We start from the raw sequence: 22,881 nt of genomic DNA on the forward strand, positions 1-22,881 counted from the left end.
AAAATGTTTCTCCTCGCTATTGGATCTTTTTGATCAATTTATTGACCACCCCCTGCCTCCTGAACAACGACCAGAACATAAGCCTCTCCTTCCCGCTTGAGAAAATCGCGGCTCCTACAAAAAAAAGGCATTCCATTGGCGCAGCCCCTCGGGGAACCTGAAGTTCGCAATAGGGGAAACAAAGGGGATTGCAGATAGGAGGCCCAAGTCCATCCCATTGAAGGTCGATTTTTGTTGCTCTTCAGTCGCATTTTAATTTCAAAAATGTCCGCGGTAGAGCGATGAGTGCAATAATGCGATACACTTTTTTTTCCAATATTTTGCGGTATGGTCTTTGAAAATGCAGCATTGAGTAATTATGAATTTAATAAAGAACATTATGATGAATATAAATTTCGGTCGACACCACTAATTATACCTTATTTCCCCGTGAAACTCGGATCAATTTGTCCGTCAGCGACGCGATTGGTGACTTCTCTAAACCAATTTAAATGCGCGGTGGGTGACAACACGTTTAGTGGCCGACTTGAGGATCCTCTTTTGTAATATTCGCATTTGTATCCGAGTTCTCTCCACCTAAAATGCGGCGGTAGGCCTCACAGACTGTGGGAACGTGGCAACGGATCCCTTCCTGTTCTTTGCTCGCGTGCTTTCATTCCCACGTCCGTCTCTTTGCCTCTTTCCCTCCATTCTCTCTCTTTGCCTTCCCCTTGTTCGCCATTGATATCCACCGCCATTCTGGCTGGATCGATGCGGGGAAGCCGAGGCCGAACTGCCCGCTACGTCAGACCTCGCGCGCCCCCCTCTTCTTTCTCTATTTCCCCCTCTACCATCCCATCCTATGTCTCTCCCGCCGCCCCCACTCTGCCGGAATCACGGAGCCCGCTATCATTTCTGTAGTACTGCGCCACACGTATGTATGGATCTCGAGTTCACTGGAACGCTTCACTGCGCCAATGTCACGTGGTCGGCCAATGTCTTTTTTTTCGAGCGAGCTCACCACTCGTCGCGCTGTAATTTCCCTTTTCTTAATGCTCAACTCTTGAATAATGCTTTTAGATGTTGAGAGTCATAATTTTCTCGTGTGAGAGATAAAATAAATGGCTTTGCGGTCGTTGGCGATAGTAGCCTTGCTCAGGGTCACATGTGAAAAGGCGGGAACTCACTCGGCGATTTGCCATTAGATTTAACTGGGCAGAGTTATCGTTATCGAGACAATTGAAATCATTGATTTAAGTTTTTTTTGCTATCCAAATTCTATTTCCTAATAGTGCAACCCCATATTATCAAAACATAAGTTATCAAGGGCAGCAAAAAGTGGCCGAAGCGTACGATGGTCAATTGATGGCAATTTTCATTGGGGTGGTAGACAAGGGCGTACCCAGAATCATAACTAGGGGGGGCAAGCCTTGGGATTTATGAGATTATTTCCTTGAAAAAATAGTTTTATTTTAGTTACATATCTTATACTAATATATATCATTTTTGGTAGGTTTAAAGAAAATTTGTTGAATACTTTTGTTTCAATTCAGTACTGATTTTTGCTTCTAGGGGGGGGGCAGCTGCCCCCCCCCCGCCCCTCGCTGGGTACGCACATGGTGGTAGACCCCAGTTGAAATTATTCTGATCCGTTTCAGTAGGTTTATTAGGGGCAGATGAAGATGTTACCAAAGTGAGACCATAAAACTTGATTCTTTGATATCAAATCTCCTGTTATTTATGAAATACATGCATTAATCATTACACTACTTCACTATTTTGTCGCCTAGGCATGGAACAAATGGGATAGTAGAGGTGAGCTGCTCTTCTCCCTCCTCCCATGAATATTCCACATCTGCTGCCATGTAAAGAGTGCCATGTTCCTTCCCCTCTTTGGGTATTGCAATGCCCATCTAGCAATGCTGAACTTATAGGCAGCTAATTTTATGAGTAATTTTCATAAAATGACCAAAACTCCATTTCAGATGGGACTGATTGTAGACCTCACCTACATTTTTTTCCTAGGTTATTTATACAACCTGTCTCTGCTCATCCATACACCGAGACTATTCTCATTCTCTCCGCCCACCACTTGGTCCCACTCACTATCTCTCATTGATTCACCCCTTGGATTGGTTGCCTTGGATAAATGAGGGTAGAGCTCAGCTGAAGCCTTAGGCTTAGGATAACCATACATTCAGGCTAGAGATGTCAGTAACTTTCCCTGGACCACCTGCACTTTGAGGATTTTTGTGGGGAGGTGTAACAAAGGCTTCTTCAACTGGAATTATAATCTGGGACCCTTTGATCAATTGCCAACCACTTCAGCCCCTAGCTCATCATTCTCCCCTTTCCGCTTCCCCTCCATCATTCTATTACTGACTTCATCTCCTCCTCATCTCTCAATACTTCCTTCTGCCGCCTTATAATGATCAGCCTTCTCCTTTTTGAAGCAAGTTTTATTTTCTCACCACGTTAAGCAAGCACCTCTTAATATTTCTTTATATTCATCCATTTTCCTTCATTCTTCAATAGATTCACATATGTAATGCCTGTCTGATCTCATTTTGAAGTCCTTAGCCATTGGGTTTAGGAGTTTGAGCACTCCCAGAAATGTTGGGATCAGTGGCGTAAATATGGGGTAAGATGAGGGGATAGATCCTCTCCAAAGACGTATAGAAATAAAAAAAATATTAATACTATTGTCAAGCTTTGATATGTAATAACTGCATCCGCTTAAAGTTAAATCGTCATTGCCAAAATTATGTAAAATGTATTTCCAAGCATGTCACTTTTCAAAAATTTTCCTAGACCTACCAGGGAAGATGCCTGATTGGCCATCCCATCCAGTGGCGCAGCAAATGTTGCAAATGTTTGGGTGATAAAACCCCCCCCAGAGCTCACAGAAATTTTTAAGTTAAATCTATTTTACTTAATTGGATTAGTATTGCTTATAGCATAGTGTGAGGATTAATGAAATATCCCTCAGAAGACCGTAAAAATCACCATTTTGAACCATTTATCTGAATTTTTTCCGGCGGAAGGCCTCCGGACCTACCACTTACCCTGGCAGGTATGCAATGCCCCCAAACCCCCCAGTATTAGTTGCGCCTGAAACCCCCTCAAGCCTTAATTCCTAGCTGCATTCCTGATCCCATCTCCCCAAAAGCATATTCCTAGTTACACCACTGGTTGAGATGATACAATTTCGGCATACTATCTTCAACTGAACCTTTCCAAAAATACCCCATTTTCAAATGATGCCCCCATTTTTTTCTTGCTATGGCCTTGCTTATCCTACTTCTAAAGTGACAGAATTCTATCCCAGAGCTCTTCATCCAAAGGCTCAAACTGTTAGAGAAGGGGTTGAGAAAAGTCAAGGTTTTCATACCCCCACAATACATTAACTGTTTTTGGTGTACAAACTCCTAATGAAGCCCCACAAAAATGTGCACCCTCTCCAAAAGAACTCAACCAAATTTTTCTGAATGTGGCCTTTGCTTTACCCTATGTGGCTATGACTATACCTACTTATGCAATTTCACTATGCAACAGGAAGATCTTCTAAAGCTGCATGACGACACAGACATGAAGGTTAAATGCGACCATTTTTCCCTCTCTTATAAGATAGTGACTCACAAATGTAATATGCAGTCACATTTTTTATGCTACTTATTAAAATTTTTATTGTTGTAAAATACTAATAAAGAAATTGCTTCAGGCTAAACTTTGTGTTACTTATGATGTAATTCATTTAACATTTCTTGAGCTTGAGTAATTTCCTTACATTCATAATGAAACTAACGTATTTTAAAATCCACACTTGTAATTTTTGAAACTGACTTGGGTACAGCACTGATTTTTGCTATCCACTCCCACAGTGGCGGATACAGATGCGGGGCGCAGGGGGCGCGCGCCCCCCCCCCCTTGCGGGTCCGGCTGTATTGCCGAACATTGCAAAACCACAAGTGTAACTTTTTTATATCATTAGATGGCATTGTCTTTTACATGTTTATAATCACTTTAAATAAAATTTTCTTATACTTTGCCTGTGACTTGATCATCTCTTATTACGATAAAAGTAAAGACAACTCAAGGCATGTTCCCAGTGAGAAATGGGTGGTGGAATCCACGTGGAATCCACGTGGAACCCACGTGGAATCCACATTGACTCGTGGATATATGGTGGTGGTGGATATTGAGTGGTTGGACCCACGTGGAATCCACGTTGATTTCAAGTGGATTTGTGGTGATTAGCACAAAATGTTAAACAGAATTTCTAATTTTTGGAACTTAACTCTCTGATGACATTGCGTCATTTATCATCCTGAAACCACGCTAGTTATGTGAAAATGTATCGCACATTCTATTTTTATATAATTCGTGGAAAGGCAGCCATGAGAGCACATGAAAAATCGTAGACACATATATAGAAGGTTTAGATATAGAGTGGTTGAGGTTTTAATGGTTTTAGGACAGCACCTACTGCTGTTTTAATTTTTCCAACAAATTTCCACGTGGGTTCCACGTTGATTCCACGACCAAAAACACGTGGTATCCACGTTACATTTCCACCTAATCTCCACGTGGGTTCCACGTGGTTTCCACCACCCATTTCTCACTGGGTTGCGCCCCCCCCCTTGAGTTTTTTCTGTATCCGCCACTGCACTCCCATGATGGCAAATGATTATGTATATAACCAGGTTGGTTTGAAAATGCACCTTGTGGATTTTCTAGTAAGTTAGTATCATTATGGAAAATTGATAAGATAAATGGGATGCATCAATTGTTCTCTCTGACAGTAACTGGGAAGGGAAAATGAACTTTAGAAGAGGATACTACTACCACCCACCTTCTGCTCATGGAGTGCCAGCCCAGCCACATCTGAAGACCATCTTTTTGTCTGGGAATTTTTCACACTAATTAGAGTGAAAATAGTGATAGTGATTTTATCGCTAATTTTTAATTTGCTTTGCTCTTCAGCTTAGAATGGTTTTCTGGCATATCCATCTTGAATGAGAGCAGTATGCTCTCATTTTATGCACACTTATAGATATTTTCTAAGAATTCAGAAAAATGATAAAAAAGACTTGATTTTTTTAGGGGTCAGTATAAGACCCAACTCAGAGGAGTTTTAACACTTTGGGTGCCGGCCGCTAATTTTAAAGCCCTACTGAAAAATCCAGCCATTTTTACTAAATTCGCAATTTTTTTTTAAAACATTAGCATAAAAAAATATATTTATATCGATGTGTATTGCAATAAAAATGGACTTTGCTCTTCCTTATGAATGAGTTGAATAACATTTACTGCTAACTTTTAAATATATATTTTATTAATGAAAACCTACTGTTTTTGAAAAATAAAATAGTTGCAACAAATGATGTACCGCCATAAAATGCATAATATTTTTTTATTACGCTCAATTTGAACTAATCAAACCAGGGAAATCATACAAAAGCATTGTTCCAAGCAAATCATTCAAAATCCTGGGTGACAAAAAGGGTCACTGCACCCTCAATGAACGGTTCTTTCGTCCAAAGAATTTTCACACTAAGTAGGCTGAGATAAGGGTGCCGGTAGCTACAGAGGACTTTTTGTCCTCAAGACACTAAAAGAACTCTTTTTCCATCGATCAGTTGATTTTTGAAAGAACAGAACCACTAAGCAGTAAACTGGAAAAGTACTATGGGCGAAATATTATACCTTCACGCAAACAAAGTCAATAACATAGATAGATGTAATATTACGTCCATGGCAATCCTCAGAAGGATTAACAGGACGTAATATTACACCCATGGCACGCAAAGTATTAACCTCACTAGTAAAAAATGTGAACAAAGAGAGAAATTGTGAATAGCTTTTGGCATAGGTGAAAAGACCATGTGAAGTAAAAAAAATCAAGAAGTACCAATTGATATTCTAATTCAAGAGGTTAAGAAGTTCAAAGGTTGACATTCCATATTTTTAATATCACTGTCTTTAGCCTCAAAACCATTAGTGACAATCTTGACGATACTATCATTGCATACGGAAACTCACGAGACTAGAATATACAAGCGATGATAAGTTGAGATAGATAAAATGCAAGCTCAGATACAACATGTGTTCATGTGAGGAACACGTGTGATTAGTTTTTGAGAACCCAATTTAAGCATCCTTCAGAAGCCATTCATTTCATGTGTCTCCTACCCACCCCCAAGGGTGAGGGTGTAAAGAGGTGAGGATGTCTATGGAACATGCGCAGCCTATTCTCACTGGGGCCTAGATGAAGCATCCTCACCTCTACTTCAGTTGGCTTTCTACTGTCTGCCATCACAGCCTCAGAAAGTCTGTGGAGCTCATGATGCTTCTACATATTTATATGACCTAAATCTTATCATTTCCCACACCTATAGCATTTTATCCACTTTCCTGTTCAATACCTTGACTACCCCTTGCTGACATATGTCTTCACCGATCAACCTCTACCCATCACTCCAATTGTGCCCACTTTCCTTCCATCTGACCTCACTCAGTCCGAACTAATCTATTCTTCCTCTCTCCATTTCCTTCGTAATATTTGTTTGCTTCTCTTCCCTCATCATTGTCCTGAAATTCTCCTGCATTTGCTCCTGCATTTGTCTCTGCATTCTTTTCTCCGTCTTGGATATTCTCTTGTCAGCCCTGAATGCTGGTTCATAAATAAATTAGGATTTCAAATGATAGCGACTTTGCATCCTTCACAGCCACTACTACACCTGCTCTTAAGGGCTGAATCCTTTTATGAGTTTTTGAGGCTACATGTCATTGTTGTTTCAATTTTTTAGGGAAGAGATAGTAGGTAGGATTTCCTGCATTACTTCCAAGTACTGTTTATGTGACATGATCTCATAGTTTAGCTTTTATCTGCTTCCTACCCTTTGGCCTCTCAGGCATAGGTGGAAGCAGTATGAATTTTTACCACTATCTCAGCTCTAGTGACCATCAGACAGAGCAAGGATTTCCATTGTGATAAGTTTACAGTCCAAGGAAGGATTACTGTGTATAGCACACACTCTATTACAGGCTATTCTTTTCCCTACACATACTCTATCCACCTCTTCTTCTTTATGGCAGCTCATATACCTGAACCACTGTAAATGCCTTAGGTGTGTTTTTGTTGCTGCCTGTCACTCTCTTAGCCCATATCTGCTGCCCACTTTCCTAATTTCACATTTAATTCAACACATAATTGTTAGTTCACAGTAAATCAACAATATAGTTATATTATTGATTCACTTCTCCCCTTTTATAAATTACCCATTCGCCCCTCCAGGAGGCAGGGATCAGATGTGAGAGGTTTCACTACTTTCCATGCTACCGTGGTGGTATGCAATAACACCTCTCAGCAATAATGCATCTGATGTCTTACAAGTGGCTTTTAGAGTTAACCCTTGTGAGATGGTGGAGTTCTCTCCTTTGAATGACTGCTGGACTGAGCTCCAAGATACTCTTCCGTCCCATCTGTACTGAGTATTTTTGCAAGACATTCGTTAAGAAGAGTCTCGCGGATAATCACACACTCTCAGCACCAACTTTTTTTGATCCTTCTTACAACATCCTTCTTCTTCTCCTTGTTAGTGGGGACTCCGCATTATCTCGGACTCCAAGGGTAGTTGTGCTCCCTCCTTTCAGGGTTTATAACCCTACCCGCGGGATAGGTTTGCGGTCAATCATGCTTTGTTCATATGACTTAGCTATATGGATAATAGGGTGGTTACCTATATTTTTATTGCCTAAAGCAAAAGTACTCCTGGAGTACGTATTTCACACTTCTAGATTTTTAAATGACGATATCTATTTTTTGCAATTAGATGAGAAGTGAAAATTTTCAAGTGCGCGAAAACACGACGGCTATGTATGAATGCTGGGGAAAGGCTGTGTGACATCATTCTGGTTCCGGCTGCTGCTGTGTGAGGCTACAGGTGCAAGGCTATGAGCCCCCCATGATGCAGGATGCTAGCAGGTAGCACTTGGCTTAAATAAGGATTATTAATACCTTATCAAATGAAGCAAACTTTCCGACCGTAGGCAATTTTAATAGGTGATTATTAAGAAATGTTTCGCTGAGCTCTGTGCCTCATGCGTGCTTGGTAATCTCAGATGATGTAAAACTCCTATTTACTCGTATAGAAACTAGGTCCCTGTGATTTCACGTGGAGTGGCATCACATGGGCGCCAATCTGGCCTTTTTTAAATGAGGTTAAACTTGACCATTAACATTCATCTAAACTGGGATTTCTAAAACCAAATAATATGTGTATTATGAATTCACTAATGGTGGGTTAAGAAACGCAATCAATGCCTTTCATTTTCTTTGATGAGGGAAACTACCCTATTGTTGCTTGCACATTAATTGCAGACTTTGAATTGAATTCCCTGTTTTATTCTGAGAATTGTCAAATTTTGGATGAAGCTCTACCGTCAATATTAATGCATTCAATGCATCAACGATTTCTATGTTGATGTTTATACTGAAATCAAGATATAAGTTAATATTCATGGTAGAATTTTGTTTAAAAATTGTTAATGCTGCTCAGAAGACAAAGAATTCAATTATTGGTATAAATTTTTTGAGAAAGGAACAAATATTTATTTAAAAACTGGCTGAATGAACAATTGTATGACCGCAGTCCCTTACCCCGAAGAGGGGTAATATAAGATGATGGGTCCGGGTACCTACTACCAGATTTTGAGGGTTCAGCCTAAGTCCCGCTTTGTTGGGTCCCAAAACTAAGACTTTGCGAACCCGCGACCGTCATGAAAAGGGGAGAGCAATGAAGCATATATTTTCGGCATTCATTTGCCTGCATAGGAAAAATCTCCAATGAAAATTTGTGGCTTTCATCTCCCCAGTCAAGAAACGCCCTGCTGCATATTTTTTTATTGTTAGTAGTGAAAGGGTTAAGCTTGTGAAATATAAACTATCATTGAAGAGCCATCTATAAATGACCATTTTTCCAGAAATTATGGGGGAAGGGAAGAGCAGACCACTCATTTCCCTTAATCCATTACAGAGTCCCTCAATCTTTGGACCTGACCTGGCACCCTCCCAGCATATTAGTGGCACCTACTTCACTAATGCTCCATTGTAAAATAAGAATATTTTGTACATAAGAGCCAACTTCAGTTTCCCAAAAAGAAAGAACACAACACGTGGACCTTCTAGATAGATTGGGCTGTGCCCTATGGGTCATTAATGAACCTGGTCACAACCTAATTTGATTTTTTAAGTTTAATTATTTGAATACAGCTAGAGGAATTAAAAAAATATGTACCCCCAGGCCAGACCAAGTACTAAAGGTGAAAAATCACTTAACCTTGGTTTCTTAATCAGTCTTACTTCTCCCTTTTTTGATTTTGTGACCGTGTCCTTTCCTCCAAGCCTCTATTGGTCTCTTCATTTCCTGTGGTATTATGTTATTTATGTCCCTATACTTCCATATTACTTGCTTTGTATTCACATTCTTACAATTCCCTCTCTTCTCCGTGTTCTTTATAATTTTTTTTGTGTTCCACATGTCACCTGTCATTATCCTTCTGCTCTTCATGGAACTAATCAATATTTCTGTATTTTTTAGTACTCTATCCCATGCCTGAATGTTCCCTCCATCCCATACACTATTTTTCATCTATAAATAGTTATTCCTTTATCTTAAGTCCTCTTCAAGGCTTCCATATTCCACTTTCCGACTCATCATTCTTCATAAGCATATGGAAGCTAATTCCGTTCGTTTTTAATAGCAAACAGAAATCCAGTATGTATGAGGTTTTGGCCAAAATATGCTTCTATTGCTGGGAAGCTGTATGAGTTTTTTACTCTCCCTTAACCTATGATGCATTACGGTGGTTGAAAAAACATTTGTCTTCAAAATTTCAGGCCACCTCTCATTATGGATAATCACTAGCAACACTATTTTTGCAATATGTCAGCTCAATGTTTGTATCTATGCCTCTTGCATTTGTGTGCACTGTTTTGTTTCATCATAAGTCAACGGTTTGTCAAAAACCACCATGGGCGTACAGACAGCGTTACTTAGATGTTAATCAAATCAGGCTGGGAGCTGCTTGAGACTCGGAGGCTGCGAGCTAGGGTTAGATTGCTTGAACAATTGAGAATTGATATCTTTAAGAGCGACACAGAGAACATAATATTAGAGCCACACTATATTTCCAGGTCCGATAGAAGCGATAAATTAAGAGAGATGTTTTGCTGAACGAAATAGATATGGGAATTCATTTTTTCCCCAAACCATAAAGGACTTAAATAAATGCTAGTGCCAACTTCGTTAGAGCACTCCATTTTTTATGCGTATATGGCTTGTGTCCTAACACCCCCTGCCACATGCCTTTTAGGTGGCTTGCAGGGTATTATGTAGATTTAGATGTCCCCTTAACATCCTACAGGGTAGGCAACATTGCTGGGAAAATAAATTTTTTCCTCATAATTTGAAACTCATGCAATGTGTTGGATTTAAGGTGTATTCTTCTAACGACACTTTTTAATATTTGATTTTCTGAGAAATAGATATATGGATGCAGGGGTGCAGCTATGAATAAAGGCTAGGGGGGGTTTCAGGTGCAACTAATACTGGGGGGCCTGGAGGTGTTGCATACCCATTGGGGTAAGCGGGAGGTGCGGGGGCCCTCCATCATAAAAAGATAAAGATTAATGGTTCAAAATGGTGAGTTTTACGACATTCTGAGAGACATTTTATTAATCCTTATACTATTCTATAAGTGATATTAATCCAAGTAAGTAAAATAGATTAAACTTAAAAATTTTTCTGAGCTCTGGAAGGGGGGGGTTTATCCCCTAAAATTCCCCCTCCGCTGTGCCACTGTATGGATGAATACTCCTTTATTTTGATAAGTCTTGTAAAGGTATTCACGCATTAGACACAGCAACGGTCATGCTGCCCAACTACCTTTCATGCAGGGATGCTGACTTACAAAAAATATTGGGGGGTCCGAACCGGGGATCTTGCCCCGGGAAACTTTATAAGTAGTGAGTTTTAAGTTTTTTAAGCATTTTAGAAGAGTCATATGATCAACATTAGAACCCTGATAACTCGAATCTTGATATCGCTGGACACTTCGGAGAAAATCCACAAGCCTGACACATTTTTCCCTCACACCAATAACGAATTTTTGAGGGGGCTTGGGCCCCCTCAGGCCCTATGGAGTCGGTGCCACTGCTTTCATGTAATCTGCTATTAAAGGCAGTTTGGATGAGTTTCTAAGGCTTCTATGATTCTGCTCCATGTTTTCAGGTAGAAGGAGATAGTTGTTAGGATAATAATTTTCATATAACACCATACTGTGGGCCACATATCGTCTGGCTCATATCCTTTGGCATTTCTGGCATGGGTGGCTCTACCAGGACTGCTACTCCCTTCATTCCAGCATTAGGTATGGACAAGAATGGTCGTTGGTATGCACAAGAATTTTTGCAGTGTCAAGATTAAGTTCAGTTGAAGAATGGGAGAATTACACTGGGTAGGTTCAATCATTTCTCAGCAAAAATGATGAACTTTATCTTCATGCAGATTTTATAGTAAAGTTGCAGTAGAAGTAAAATGAATATGCAACGTAAATTCAACATGTAACTTCATTTTTGCATGAAAAAGGCATTGAGTCGAAACTTGAGAAGCTTAAGAACAAGCTACATGAGAGAAATTTGAGCTGAAATTATATCAAGTGATGCCAATAAAAGCAGTGATTGAGAAATTCATTATATATCCTACTGTACTTTAGCTGTATTGAGCAGTGGCGGATACAGAAAACACTCAAGGGGGGGCGCAAAAGTTTTATTGAGTTGCCTTTACTTTCATCGTGATAAAAAATAATCAAGTCACAGGCAGAGTAAAATAAAATTTTAATTATAGTAATTATATACATATATAAGACAATGCCATCTTATGATATAAAAAAATGACAATTCTGGTTCTTCAACGTTTGGCAATACGGCCGGACCCGCAAGGGAGGGGTGCGCACCCCCCGCGCCCCCAATCTGTATCCGCCTCTGGTATTGAGTGACTTACAGTTAGAAAGGGGCTATATTATCAGCTCAATAGTAAATCAGTGGTGGTTTATTCCATTGAATAGTTTTTGGACTCAGAATCAACTCTTAGTTGTCTCTCTTGATATGTATTTTTCAAGGAGTAGAGTGATGTGATTGTATGATTTTCTCACATGCAGCTGTTAGGTAGGTCTAATATTTTGCCAGTTGCTATAAATTTGACCATTCCCTTTTCTAAAATCACCATATGTTGGCACTGGATTCCAGCTCCTCAAACTTGTACCTTCCATCAAATTTTCATGTTAGCATTTGAAAACTGTTAGTTTAAAAATTCTTTTAGGTCCTTTGAACTTAATATTTTAAACACAGATTTTGTTAAAATTGGAAAATGATTTATCAATAATTTTGAGACAAAATAATGTGCCTGGAGGAATAAAGAGAAGCTTTATATCACAGGGATTTTAATATATGGATAAAAAGTATGGAAATAACAATTTTAATAGATATAACTTCTGAGAAATATTAGGTATTTACAATTCATGACAATAACAATGTAAAGTGGAATGAGGAAATTGATAAAAAGTGATGGAAACATTCATATTAGCATGCCCATAAATTTCTAAAATACAGGAATAATTTCAGTTGCAACATATTAGAGTTGGTGTTGCCAAGTCTAATATTTAATGATTTACTTAATCTACAGTAAAAAATCTTATATCTATGAATTTCCTATGGATAGGATTGAAATGTATGATATATTCAATTCAGCTATCACAAATTAATGGCTCAATGTGAAGGTGAAGGTAATTTTAAACTTAATAGCATGCTGAAAATAACTTTTAATCCTTTTTAAAAAGGCAAGTTCTGCTAGTGCTGTGCTTTTCTCGAATAATTTTTGTGAAATCTCACTTAGCTAAAACAAATTATGTTTTTTGAGTAGTTATTAACAAAGCAATAATAAGAGTGAAACTGTAAAACATTTTCCTTTCATAATGTTGAGTTTTATTTAAAGCATTACCATAGACTGAAAAGATAATTTATTCCTAAGAAAGTCTAGCCTTTGCATAAGTTTGAGTAGTTTCCATTATTTCTCCTAAGAAATTGAAAAGAGGGTTTAAATTCTATCAACCACATTATGTATAAAATATTTTAGTCCTATAACTGAGGTTGTTATTTATATGGATGAAAAATACATAGCATACTGGAAATCATTTTGGTCAATATGACCCATATAGTTCCAAGGTTGCAGATAGAATGGAATCACATGCAAAACTTTGGTATCCCTTTTCTATTTTCAAGCCATTCTTCAAAGAATAATTCATTCTGAGTAACTTTTCTTAATGGCCTCTTCATTTTGCCAATAACAGTTTGGTACCTATTTAATTTAGTCATGGAAATAAATCTTCAATCCTTAGTTCCCTGTTCATTATACATAATGAACTGATACATTACTCAGATTGGAAAAGGGTATATCATTAGGGCCATCACATATTTATTTTAATCACATATTAAGAGGGCTACTCTCAAATTTACTCTCTGGAGTGATATGCCAATTTGAAAATACATGGTAAAACAATAAAAACAGATAAAAACATCACCGGCTATTCATGCACTTATGTTTTTGTGTTGTGTTGTTTTTATTCTCAGTATCTTAATTACGAGCATATTAATTGGCAAAGATTAAGGACTCACTGCTGTGAAAGAATATGATTTAGGGTTGACTTTAAAAGAGAAGGCGTGTTTTAACTCTTTTATGCAATAATTTTAAGCCTTAGACAAGTTATCTATTAAATGCAATTAATTGATGTTGCTGGTATGCCCTGGAAAAATCTAAATTGCAATGGACTTTGATGAAATGGAAAACAAAATTAACGAGAACATGCCAGAAATAGTTTTGTGCGTTTATAATTTTATTATTTATAAAAATCATAAATGGACTGATGTACAGCAACTTAATATCAGGCATAAAAATAATTGTTAAGGTACTTTAGATTCTTTGAACATGGAAGATCTATTAATGACCAGTTTTATTAGCAGAATTAACAGTGCTCTTATAGTTTCCCATTATTAGACTTTTTTAATGGAAGAACATGATAACATGTGTTTCATACATACCCTGAACTTCCATCAATGGCTCCCACAGTACTTGGCTGCATTACACTTTAATTCACCAAACTCCTTAGGTAACATTTTGAATTGATTTATTAAATTGACTGTTGGCCCTGATTAATTATTATCATATGGGGCACATGGTGAATTGATTCAAAAGGTCCTCTCTGAATTATAGTTTTGTACCAATGAATTCAAGTGCTCTTGGCCAAACTCAGCTTCATATATGTTTTAAAAATAAATCAACGCTGTAATGGAGAATTGACGGGCATACAAGCATACTTTTATCATTTTAGAGAGAGAGATTAATATATTAAATTATGAACTGTTTTTATTGCTCCGGAAGTATTTCAGTAATGATTGAGGATTATAAAACACTACATTGCCCAAAAAATGAGCTTTTGAAATTTATCATTCAATAATTAAGTGATTAGCAAAAGTCTGCTGTACTCTTTTGGAAGTAAAAGATGAAAAATATAGAATTAATAATTTACTGAATTTGTTCAAGAGTTTTTAGAATGTGTTTTTAAATGTGCAGCAGTGATCTTAGGTTTGAGGAGGGAGTTGGCAACATGTTTGCTTTAAAGAACATGAAAACACTCTCCAAATTGCTATACGTACCATGCAATTGTATGTCCTTGAGTTTCATTACAAAATATCTTGAACGTTACCAATATAAAATTTAAGAAAGATATCCACCTCTTTACATAACCACATCATTTTTCATTGTCATACTTTATAACTACTATTTAGGCATTTAGTTGACTGAAGTTGCTCATTCAGAAATGAGGAGCATCAGCCACACAATTCATATCATGCGTATTTAACACCAAAACTGAACTCAAACACTGCCATCTCTGTTGATTGGCATAAAAATAAATTCACACAATCAAATGTGGTACTTATATCAAGTATCAAATCAAAGCACACATCAATTACAGCTTGGCCCCATCATAACACTTCATTTTTTAAATAACGCTGGTTGGTCGTTTCACCACAAATCATTTTCTCAAAATGATATGATATACTCTGCTATATCATGTGTCACCTTCCGTTTCTTGCCAAGTAATCGAGCTCCAAAGCAATTTTATCATCCTTCGCTGACAGAGTACTCATGCTCACTCATTTCTTACAATAATTGCATTCCTATAGTCCCCACCCTAGACTGTCGGCTTTCCATTATTCACTGAAATTAATGTCTAAAACTGGGACTGGACAGAATGTTTAGTTACTTTAGATTTTTGATTTTTGGAAGTAGTTGGCAAATATTTATCAAGGACTTTCTCAATAATGTTCTAAAAGAGCAAATTTTTTTCCTTGTTAAGAGCATGCAAAATTTCTACATTTTTAGCTTGGTTTTTGCTTGGGTGGGGTAAGTGAGACTCCATGACCAAAATCCACTATCACACTGATGGCTTTGATCATATTTCATGGTCCACTTCTCAAAAACCAAAACGAATAAACTATATGATTTTTAAGAATATTTAAAATGTCCATCTCTTCAAGAGGCTATACAAGTCTTTTTTCACTCATTCTAAATCCAGCCATAGAAATTATCATTTGCACTCACTCATTCAAGTAGTTCAGTACTCACTCATTCAGTTTTTAATGTACACAAAACCTGCATCTCAGTTTGGCACTTACATATTTCTCCTTAATGTTCAGGTTCTCAAATAAGAGAGTAGTTGAATCTCTAAATTGCTCCCCGTGACCTGCTAGAGAAAATGCAGGTCATAAGTTGGGCACTAGTTTTCTAGTATTGCTGAGGAATTGAAAGGCATTTACTGGCAAAATATCCTCGTTTTGACATATTTTTGCCGGCAGGGAAAATTTTAAAATTTTGTATCGACGCAAAAACTAAGTAGGGTCAAATTAGCAAGTTGCATCAATGTAGATGGATGACTGAAAGAATAAAATAAAGTTGCTTTTCTGTCAAGGTTGCCCCCTTTAGTAAGAAGAGAAAGACTGAGGTCATCACCATTATGGTGCTTTGAATAAAAAGGCTCTTGAGTTTTAAACCCAAAACCTTCAGATTACTGACAGAGCCACTCGGCACTATCACAAAATTCTCACTCAAAGCCACCGCCACCACCATTTTTGAGTCCAGGTTTCATTTCAGGTGGGACTTGTCTCCGAAAGCAATCATCCAAAAAGTGAGCCATTGAGCGATACAGATGTCGACGCACTCCTGTCAAGCCATGGCTCTCATCTGGATACACCTGAGAGGAAATACATGGAATGATTAAATTCTGAAAATATCAAATACACCCACATAACTTATTTAATGCATACACTATTATTTGACTTATAATTAAGAGCAGCTTAGTTAGGAGACACCTCACCTCTCTCCAATTTCAACAAATATTATTTCAAGATGGAAACAACCTTCAGGAAAAATGCGTCATGCGAAGAAAAAATAAGAATACTGGTATCTTCTACACAATCATGAATAGTCAAAATTTAAGGAATTCAACATTTGGCCCCTGAAACGTATGCATCACTTCATGCTCCATAAACTTTTTTAATGGTACTTAATGATCGGTGGACCTAACCGCAGTAATGTGAGTTGGATTCAAGGTGAACCAAAGTGATAAGAAGTTTATCCAAGGCTCATTGATGTGGTATTTTTCCCTTGAGAAACAAACTTAGTTTGAATTAAAATTGAATTTTGAAGATCATCAGACTTGTGGCACTATTCTTTGTTAAAACATTTGGAGGTATCGTAAAAACTATATGCATACATAATATATGTGAATAGTGTTTTGATTGTACTCAAAGCTTCAGAGAAGGTATAAATTATTATCATGTTTGAGATATTTTGATCTCTAAAATCTGAAGAAAGGAGCAAAGCAGCCCCTATTTTTGGGGGATCATATTCCCTCAACTAGATATGTCACAATTAAAAATTATGACTAATTGCCCATGGCAAGAATATTTGTCCCCAGAAGAATTTTACAAATATCTCCACACTGTCAATCAAAGTTAAAATATTTGAATTTAACCACGCTCCCATGTTGATCTGATTAATTTATGATTTAAAATTTACATAAAACATTTGCTTTTATGTGAATAGTATGAGATAAATGATTAGGAATGGTGGAATTGAGGCCACATAAATGTACTGGAGATTCAAGAGATTTTTCTCTAAGAATTTCAATTTGAAATCACTGTTTTTCAGATGAGAAAAATGAATATCTTGGCTTTTCTTCATTGAAATCCCATGGGTATTCAACATACAAGAAATCAACTGTAGACCTCAAAATCTGTCATTAACAAGACAGAATTGACAGAAAAAATCAACCTGGACCATCTTTGGCTCAAGAGTGGTTTCAATTGGGTACTAACTTTGGTTGAAGAATGTGAGATAACCACCATGCCCCTCAGTCCAGTAGACTGGTTGTCATTGCAACTTTAACTAATGCGTTACAAAAAAGGTGATGAATAATATAGCTAAGTGGAATTATTATATATGGAGACATATATTGGAAGATGCTAGATTCATTAAAATAGAGGTGATTCAAAACATAATATTGTGAAGTTGAATTTTTGCTATATTTTAACAGTATGAAAGCTGGTACACTTAAATCAGAATACATTTTCCAGAGAAAATAACAATCTCAGTTTACCAAATTAACATATACGTATCTAGGGAAGTTTTCTTAAGGTTCCCCACCTGGCCAAATAATTGTTGACTGCCAATGTTTCTTTGGCTGACTCTGTCTCTGTCATCTGGGATGTATCAATGTTTAAAAATATGTAAAAGTATGTAATTTCCAATATTTATAATTAGAGTTCCTGATGATTCATCCCTCTTGGATGAATATCATTTTAATGCTAGAAATTCAGAGGTAACTCAGCCAGACTTATTCAGTGGAAAAGGACCAAATTTTATGCAGGGACATATTGTTTAAGTTGAAAAACCATGTCTCCACTTTTTGATGCTTGTATGCCCCCACAGAAAAAATAATTCAAATGCCGATTCTGAAATATTTGATTTCTTATGATAGAAAACGTGAATCTATCAAATTAAAAAAAATATAAGTACATACTTCAACACTTATGCAAATATGCGTGAACCCATTTTAAAGAAGCCATTATATCTTCATTGAAGTAAAGCTAAAAATTTTAATAAAATCACTGATCAAGGTGAAGTAATAATTAAGATGTGAAATATCACTGAAGAATTGGCTTTTGGTCACCAAAGTTGCATGTACAATTAAATTGCCATCTAATCATACTATAGCAGGGATGGTTCTTTTGTGTGGGTTGTGCACCTGAGCCACCTATCATTGGCTCATTCACCAATTATTTTTATTCCCAATTGTGATAGAGTTTGAAAAACGAAGGGATAAGTATTTTCCTATCTCTTGAGCTGTTCATGATGTAAAATCAACTGTGAATTTTCGGTTTCCAATGGATTCTAACATGTGAATTGTTTAGTTCAAATAGATTTTCAAATGAAACATTGGTAGTGAAAAATTCCATAACAATTCATCTTCTTAAAATAATAGGACTTAATGCCAAATGCAGCGTTGGATTGGGAGCTTGTAGCACTGGCATGAGAGGGTGCTACTTAAGGGTGGAGTGCGCTCACTCTTGGAGCTGTATCTCGACCACAACTGGTCGGAATCGAAAGAAATTTTAGATGAATCACATCAAATGGTCAATAAATACAAGTGCATTCCTATTGCAATCTTGTTAGGAAAAAAATATGCTAGATTAGACAAATTAAAGTGCAATGCTGCTCTCATCCAATTAAGATGACAGTTCACAGGATTTGTTTCCACACCAATAGGGTGGTTTCCTATTATTTTTTTATTGCCTAAAATGAAAGATTATTACTCCTGGAGTGTGCATTTCAAGCTTTTAGATTTTTAAATGACGATATCTATTATTCGCGATAAAATGAAAAGTGAAAACTTTCAAGCGCGCGAAAACGTGACGGCTAAGTATATGAATGCCGGTAAAACTCCATGTGATGTCGTTCTGGTTCCCGCTGCTGCAAGTGAGGTGACCTTGGGGCGAGGCTTTGAGCGCTGATACCACGCAGGATGCTAGCAGGTAGCAGAGTACCATGCTAGCTGGTAGTGCTTTGCTTAAATACGGATTATTAATACCTTATCAAACGAAGAAAACTTTCCGAGCTTAGCCAGTTTTAATAGGTGATTATTAAGACATGTTTTCTTGAGCTCTGTGCCTCATGCATGCATTGGTAACCTCAGACGATGTAAAACTCCTATTTACTCATATAGATACTAGGTCCCTGTGATGTCACGTGGAGTGGCATCGCATGGGCGCCAATCTAGCCTTTTTCAAATGAGGATAAAATTTACCCTTGCCATTTGTCTAAACTGGTATTTCTAAAACAAAATAATTTTTATATTATGAATACACTAATGATGGGTAACGAATCACAATCAATGCCTTTCGTTTTCCTTGATGAAGGAAACTACTCTATTGCCACCATTTAGAGGTGTGTCCTGGGTGAAAAAAAAAGAACCTCCCTAATGGGTAAACTGTCATACTCCAGTTATACCTGGATAAATCACCTGAAATTGAAGGAAAATACATAAATCATGCCTAAATGTTAATCTCTGCATCCTATTTGGGTTTTCACTGCGTCCATTGGCTTTTGGTGACAACAGTTTTGCTGACATTGCAGTCAGCGAAACTGTTGTTGCCAGAAGCCAATGGATGCAGTGAAAACCCGAAGAGAATGCAGATTTCATCTGATCAACTCCGCGAAAATCTTGTATCATTCATGTTCATTGTAGGTAAGAATGACAGGCAATAGGAACTTGGAATGAGCTGGAGGGCTACCTTATGAGTGCACATGAGTTGATGAGTTACTAAACACAAATCAGTGTGTGCAGCTGAATAGGTAGGCCTAAGTAAAAGATATATTTACCTGCTGCCTGAAGAGCACTCCTTTAGCTGTGAGAGCTCTGGCAAGAGCCATACTCTGCTGTAAATGCACATTGTCATCAGCAGTCCCATGAACCACATAGAACATTTTGTCTCGGAAATGCTCTGCTCTTCTGGTTACATCTGCCTCTTCATATCCCTTATAATTCCCAGTAACATTGGGAAGTCCCATGTACCGTTCCGCATATGCAGAGTCTAAATCATAAAAGAAATTTGAAACTATAACATCAACAAATAATTGAAGTAATACCAAGAATATAAGCAGAAAATGAATGTCTTAGGTTTCAGATAAAAACCTAGGTGACCGGAAGTCACCATGAAATCTTTAATCAGAATCCATTCACCTTACTTTCTTTCTTCTTTCAGTACTTTTATTTATCTACATTTTTCTGCAAAAATGTAAATAAATTAAAGTACTGAAACAGAAGTGTTAAGCTCAAAGATCTCCTTCAAGCTTGCATTTAAATGCTTTTTGAAGGGTTTGCTAAGTCACCTAAAATACACCTTCCCAACTTTCCAAAATATTATTGAACGCTTTGATTGTAGTTCAAGACAGTTATTCTAAACTTGCTTAAGCGGAATGCTTCCACATTCCCAGGCCAAAAAATATGAACCAACTTTGTGAAGAGAAAAGAGCAACTTATCTAAAAAAGCATGCCTCAGAGGAAGTGGCATCTCTGCTCCCGATCCACTTGTGAAACATCCTTACAAATAAGTACATAAAATCCTTTCTAGTTACTGCACAAATTTGAAACTTCCTCCTAGTTGCTCTTGTAATTTAGTGACCAAATTAAATTTCAAATGGAGGCTTTCGAAGAAGAAGCATTTTCATCTGCAGCCCAGATGCTTCTATCGCTATGTCGACGATACCTTCATCATTTGGCCTCATGGGAGGGAGAGTTTACAACATTTCCTGAGCCATATGAACAGTTGACATGCAAACATACAATTCATGATGGAAATCGAGAAAGACAATCGAATCCCGTTTCTGGATATCCTTATCCATAGAAGGAATGACGGCACGCTCGGTCACAGCGTCTACGCAAGCCAACCAACACGGACCTCTATTTGAATGGACGAAGTCATCACCACCCCTCCCAACGGAGAGCAGTTTTGTCCACCCTTTTCTATCGAGCCAAAGCCATAGCGGACCAAGAAAGCCTGCCAAAAGAGATAAGACATCTGAAGAGGAACCATTAATACCAGGATCAAAGAACATAAGAGACACCTTAGGCTCTGCCAACCAGAATAATCCGCGGTTGTAGAACACGCCATTGAATCTGATCATAGGGTGAAGTGGGACCACATGAAAATTCTATGCCGTGAGACTAATTTCTGGAAAAGACTGGTAAAGGAATCCATCGAGATCCGGCTCACAACTAACACCCTCAACCGTGACACCGGGTATTCACTAAGTAATGTATGGAAACTGGCACTTAAGAAAATAAGATTGGCTGCCTCGCGGCCAATCATGTTAGACCTCTCAACCAATTGAAGAGTATATAAGCTGGCAAACTTCATCCACTCACCATTAGCCCTGAGGATGGAACCCAACTCGTGTTCTGAAACGTCGGCAGAATGGATGGAGACCACCCGGCTGGAAGCCCGAATAGCCTTTTTTGAAGGTAGCAAGTTATTTGAAATAATTTCCCTCTGAAATTTTGCAAAGTTTTGCTGTTGCTTTCTTCACAGAGTCCTTTCTTAAAAGTTCTCCCAAAGCACTAAGAAATTTTTTACATTTACCCTTGAAATGGATTGTTTTCTGACCCTTCAGCAAGCTCATTTACTTGCAAATGAGTTGTTTGGGATGAAATCTGTTTGAATAAATCCTCTTAAGACACAGCATGGGGATTTGACGTTGCAAACTCGAAACTAGCAGCAGATCTTCCGAGAGTGGTGCCCATTCCAGGCCTTATTGGTTCATTTATTATGCTCAGCACTGTGAATAATGGCAAACCATATGGAGTTGCAACAAAGAGCAACTTTTGACCGAGTGGATATCAAACTTATTGAAAAAATTTGTGACACGTCTAAACAAATATGAAAATGGACTTTTAAGACAGAAACAGACCTTCTTCATCATGGATCTTGATAAATGGCATTTTACCTTATCGTCGTGGTAGGAAAAATTGTGGCTCCTAGTGCCCATCATTTTAATTTAAGCCTGGTAAACTATTTCCCAAATCAGAGTTTGATGGAGATGCCAGTTAACGGGGCCATATATGTATTGGAAAATATTCATTTTAACAATGCTGTTGAACACTGAGTTTACATGAGAACCTTTATTATTTACTATATGAAGTACATTTGGTAAGAACCTGCAACAGGGTCTATTTTTGATATATTTCGTAAAATGGACAATATTTGATACATTTCATGGCTCTTTGATTCACTAGTTCAAAAATTATTCTCTCGATCAAAATTTTACCTTGGAATTTGGATGTGGTTGGTACATAAGGTGTACACCATCCTCTGATACATATCCATATAAGTGTTCAGCAAATATTGTATAAAATAGTAGGTTGTTGTAATTACCATATAGTTTCCAATTAGTTACTGGAGCGACAGATATCCCACACCGGAATACTCCTTGCCCAGGACGAGATAGAGCCATAGCAGCCACAAAACCACCGTAACTCCATCCCCAGACAGCTACACGTCGACCATCCACGAAATGAAGTGAATCTCGTAGGTACCTCAAAAGAAAGATGTAAATTGATGTTAAAATTCCTGGTACCTATTAGATAATCAACTTCAAATATTAGATTAGGTAAAAACATCGTAAAAGAATACATATTTCCATTTTGATGATGTTGAAAGCCTTA

At 37.6% G+C, this 22,881-nt stretch overlaps 1 protein-coding gene and 1 long non-coding RNA gene across 5 annotated transcripts in view; one reads left to right on the top strand and one right to left on the bottom strand.

Annotated features, from left to right (window-relative positions):
* Nucleotides 1–22,881, top strand: part of LOC124156107 — a 160,708-nt gene that overhangs the window by 136,358 nt on the left and 1,469 nt on the right. The window lies entirely within an intron of this gene.
* LOC124156105 (dipeptidyl aminopeptidase-like protein 6) overlaps nucleotides 12,444–22,881 on the bottom strand; it is a 227,594-nt gene continuing 217,156 nt past the window's right edge. For all 4 annotated transcript variants that reach the window (XM_046530435.1, XM_046530434.1, XM_046530433.1 and 1 more), the window contains exons 13-15: nucleotides 22,592–22,752; nucleotides 20,040–20,251; nucleotides 12,444–16,350 (exon numbers count right to left, since the gene is read on the bottom strand). In XM_046530435.1, coding sequence (XP_046386391.1) covers nucleotides 16,201–16,350; nucleotides 20,040–20,251; nucleotides 22,592–22,752 — 523 coding nt within the window. In that variant the 3' untranslated portion in view covers nucleotides 12,444–16,200. The remainder of the gene's footprint in view (nucleotides 16,351–20,039; nucleotides 20,252–22,591; nucleotides 22,753–22,881) is intronic.

This window comes from Ischnura elegans, chromosome 3, assembly GCF_921293095.1.
Source record: "Ischnura elegans chromosome 3, ioIscEleg1.1, whole genome shotgun sequence".
Lineage (NCBI taxonomy): Eukaryota > Metazoa > Arthropoda > Insecta > Odonata > Coenagrionidae > Ischnura > Ischnura elegans.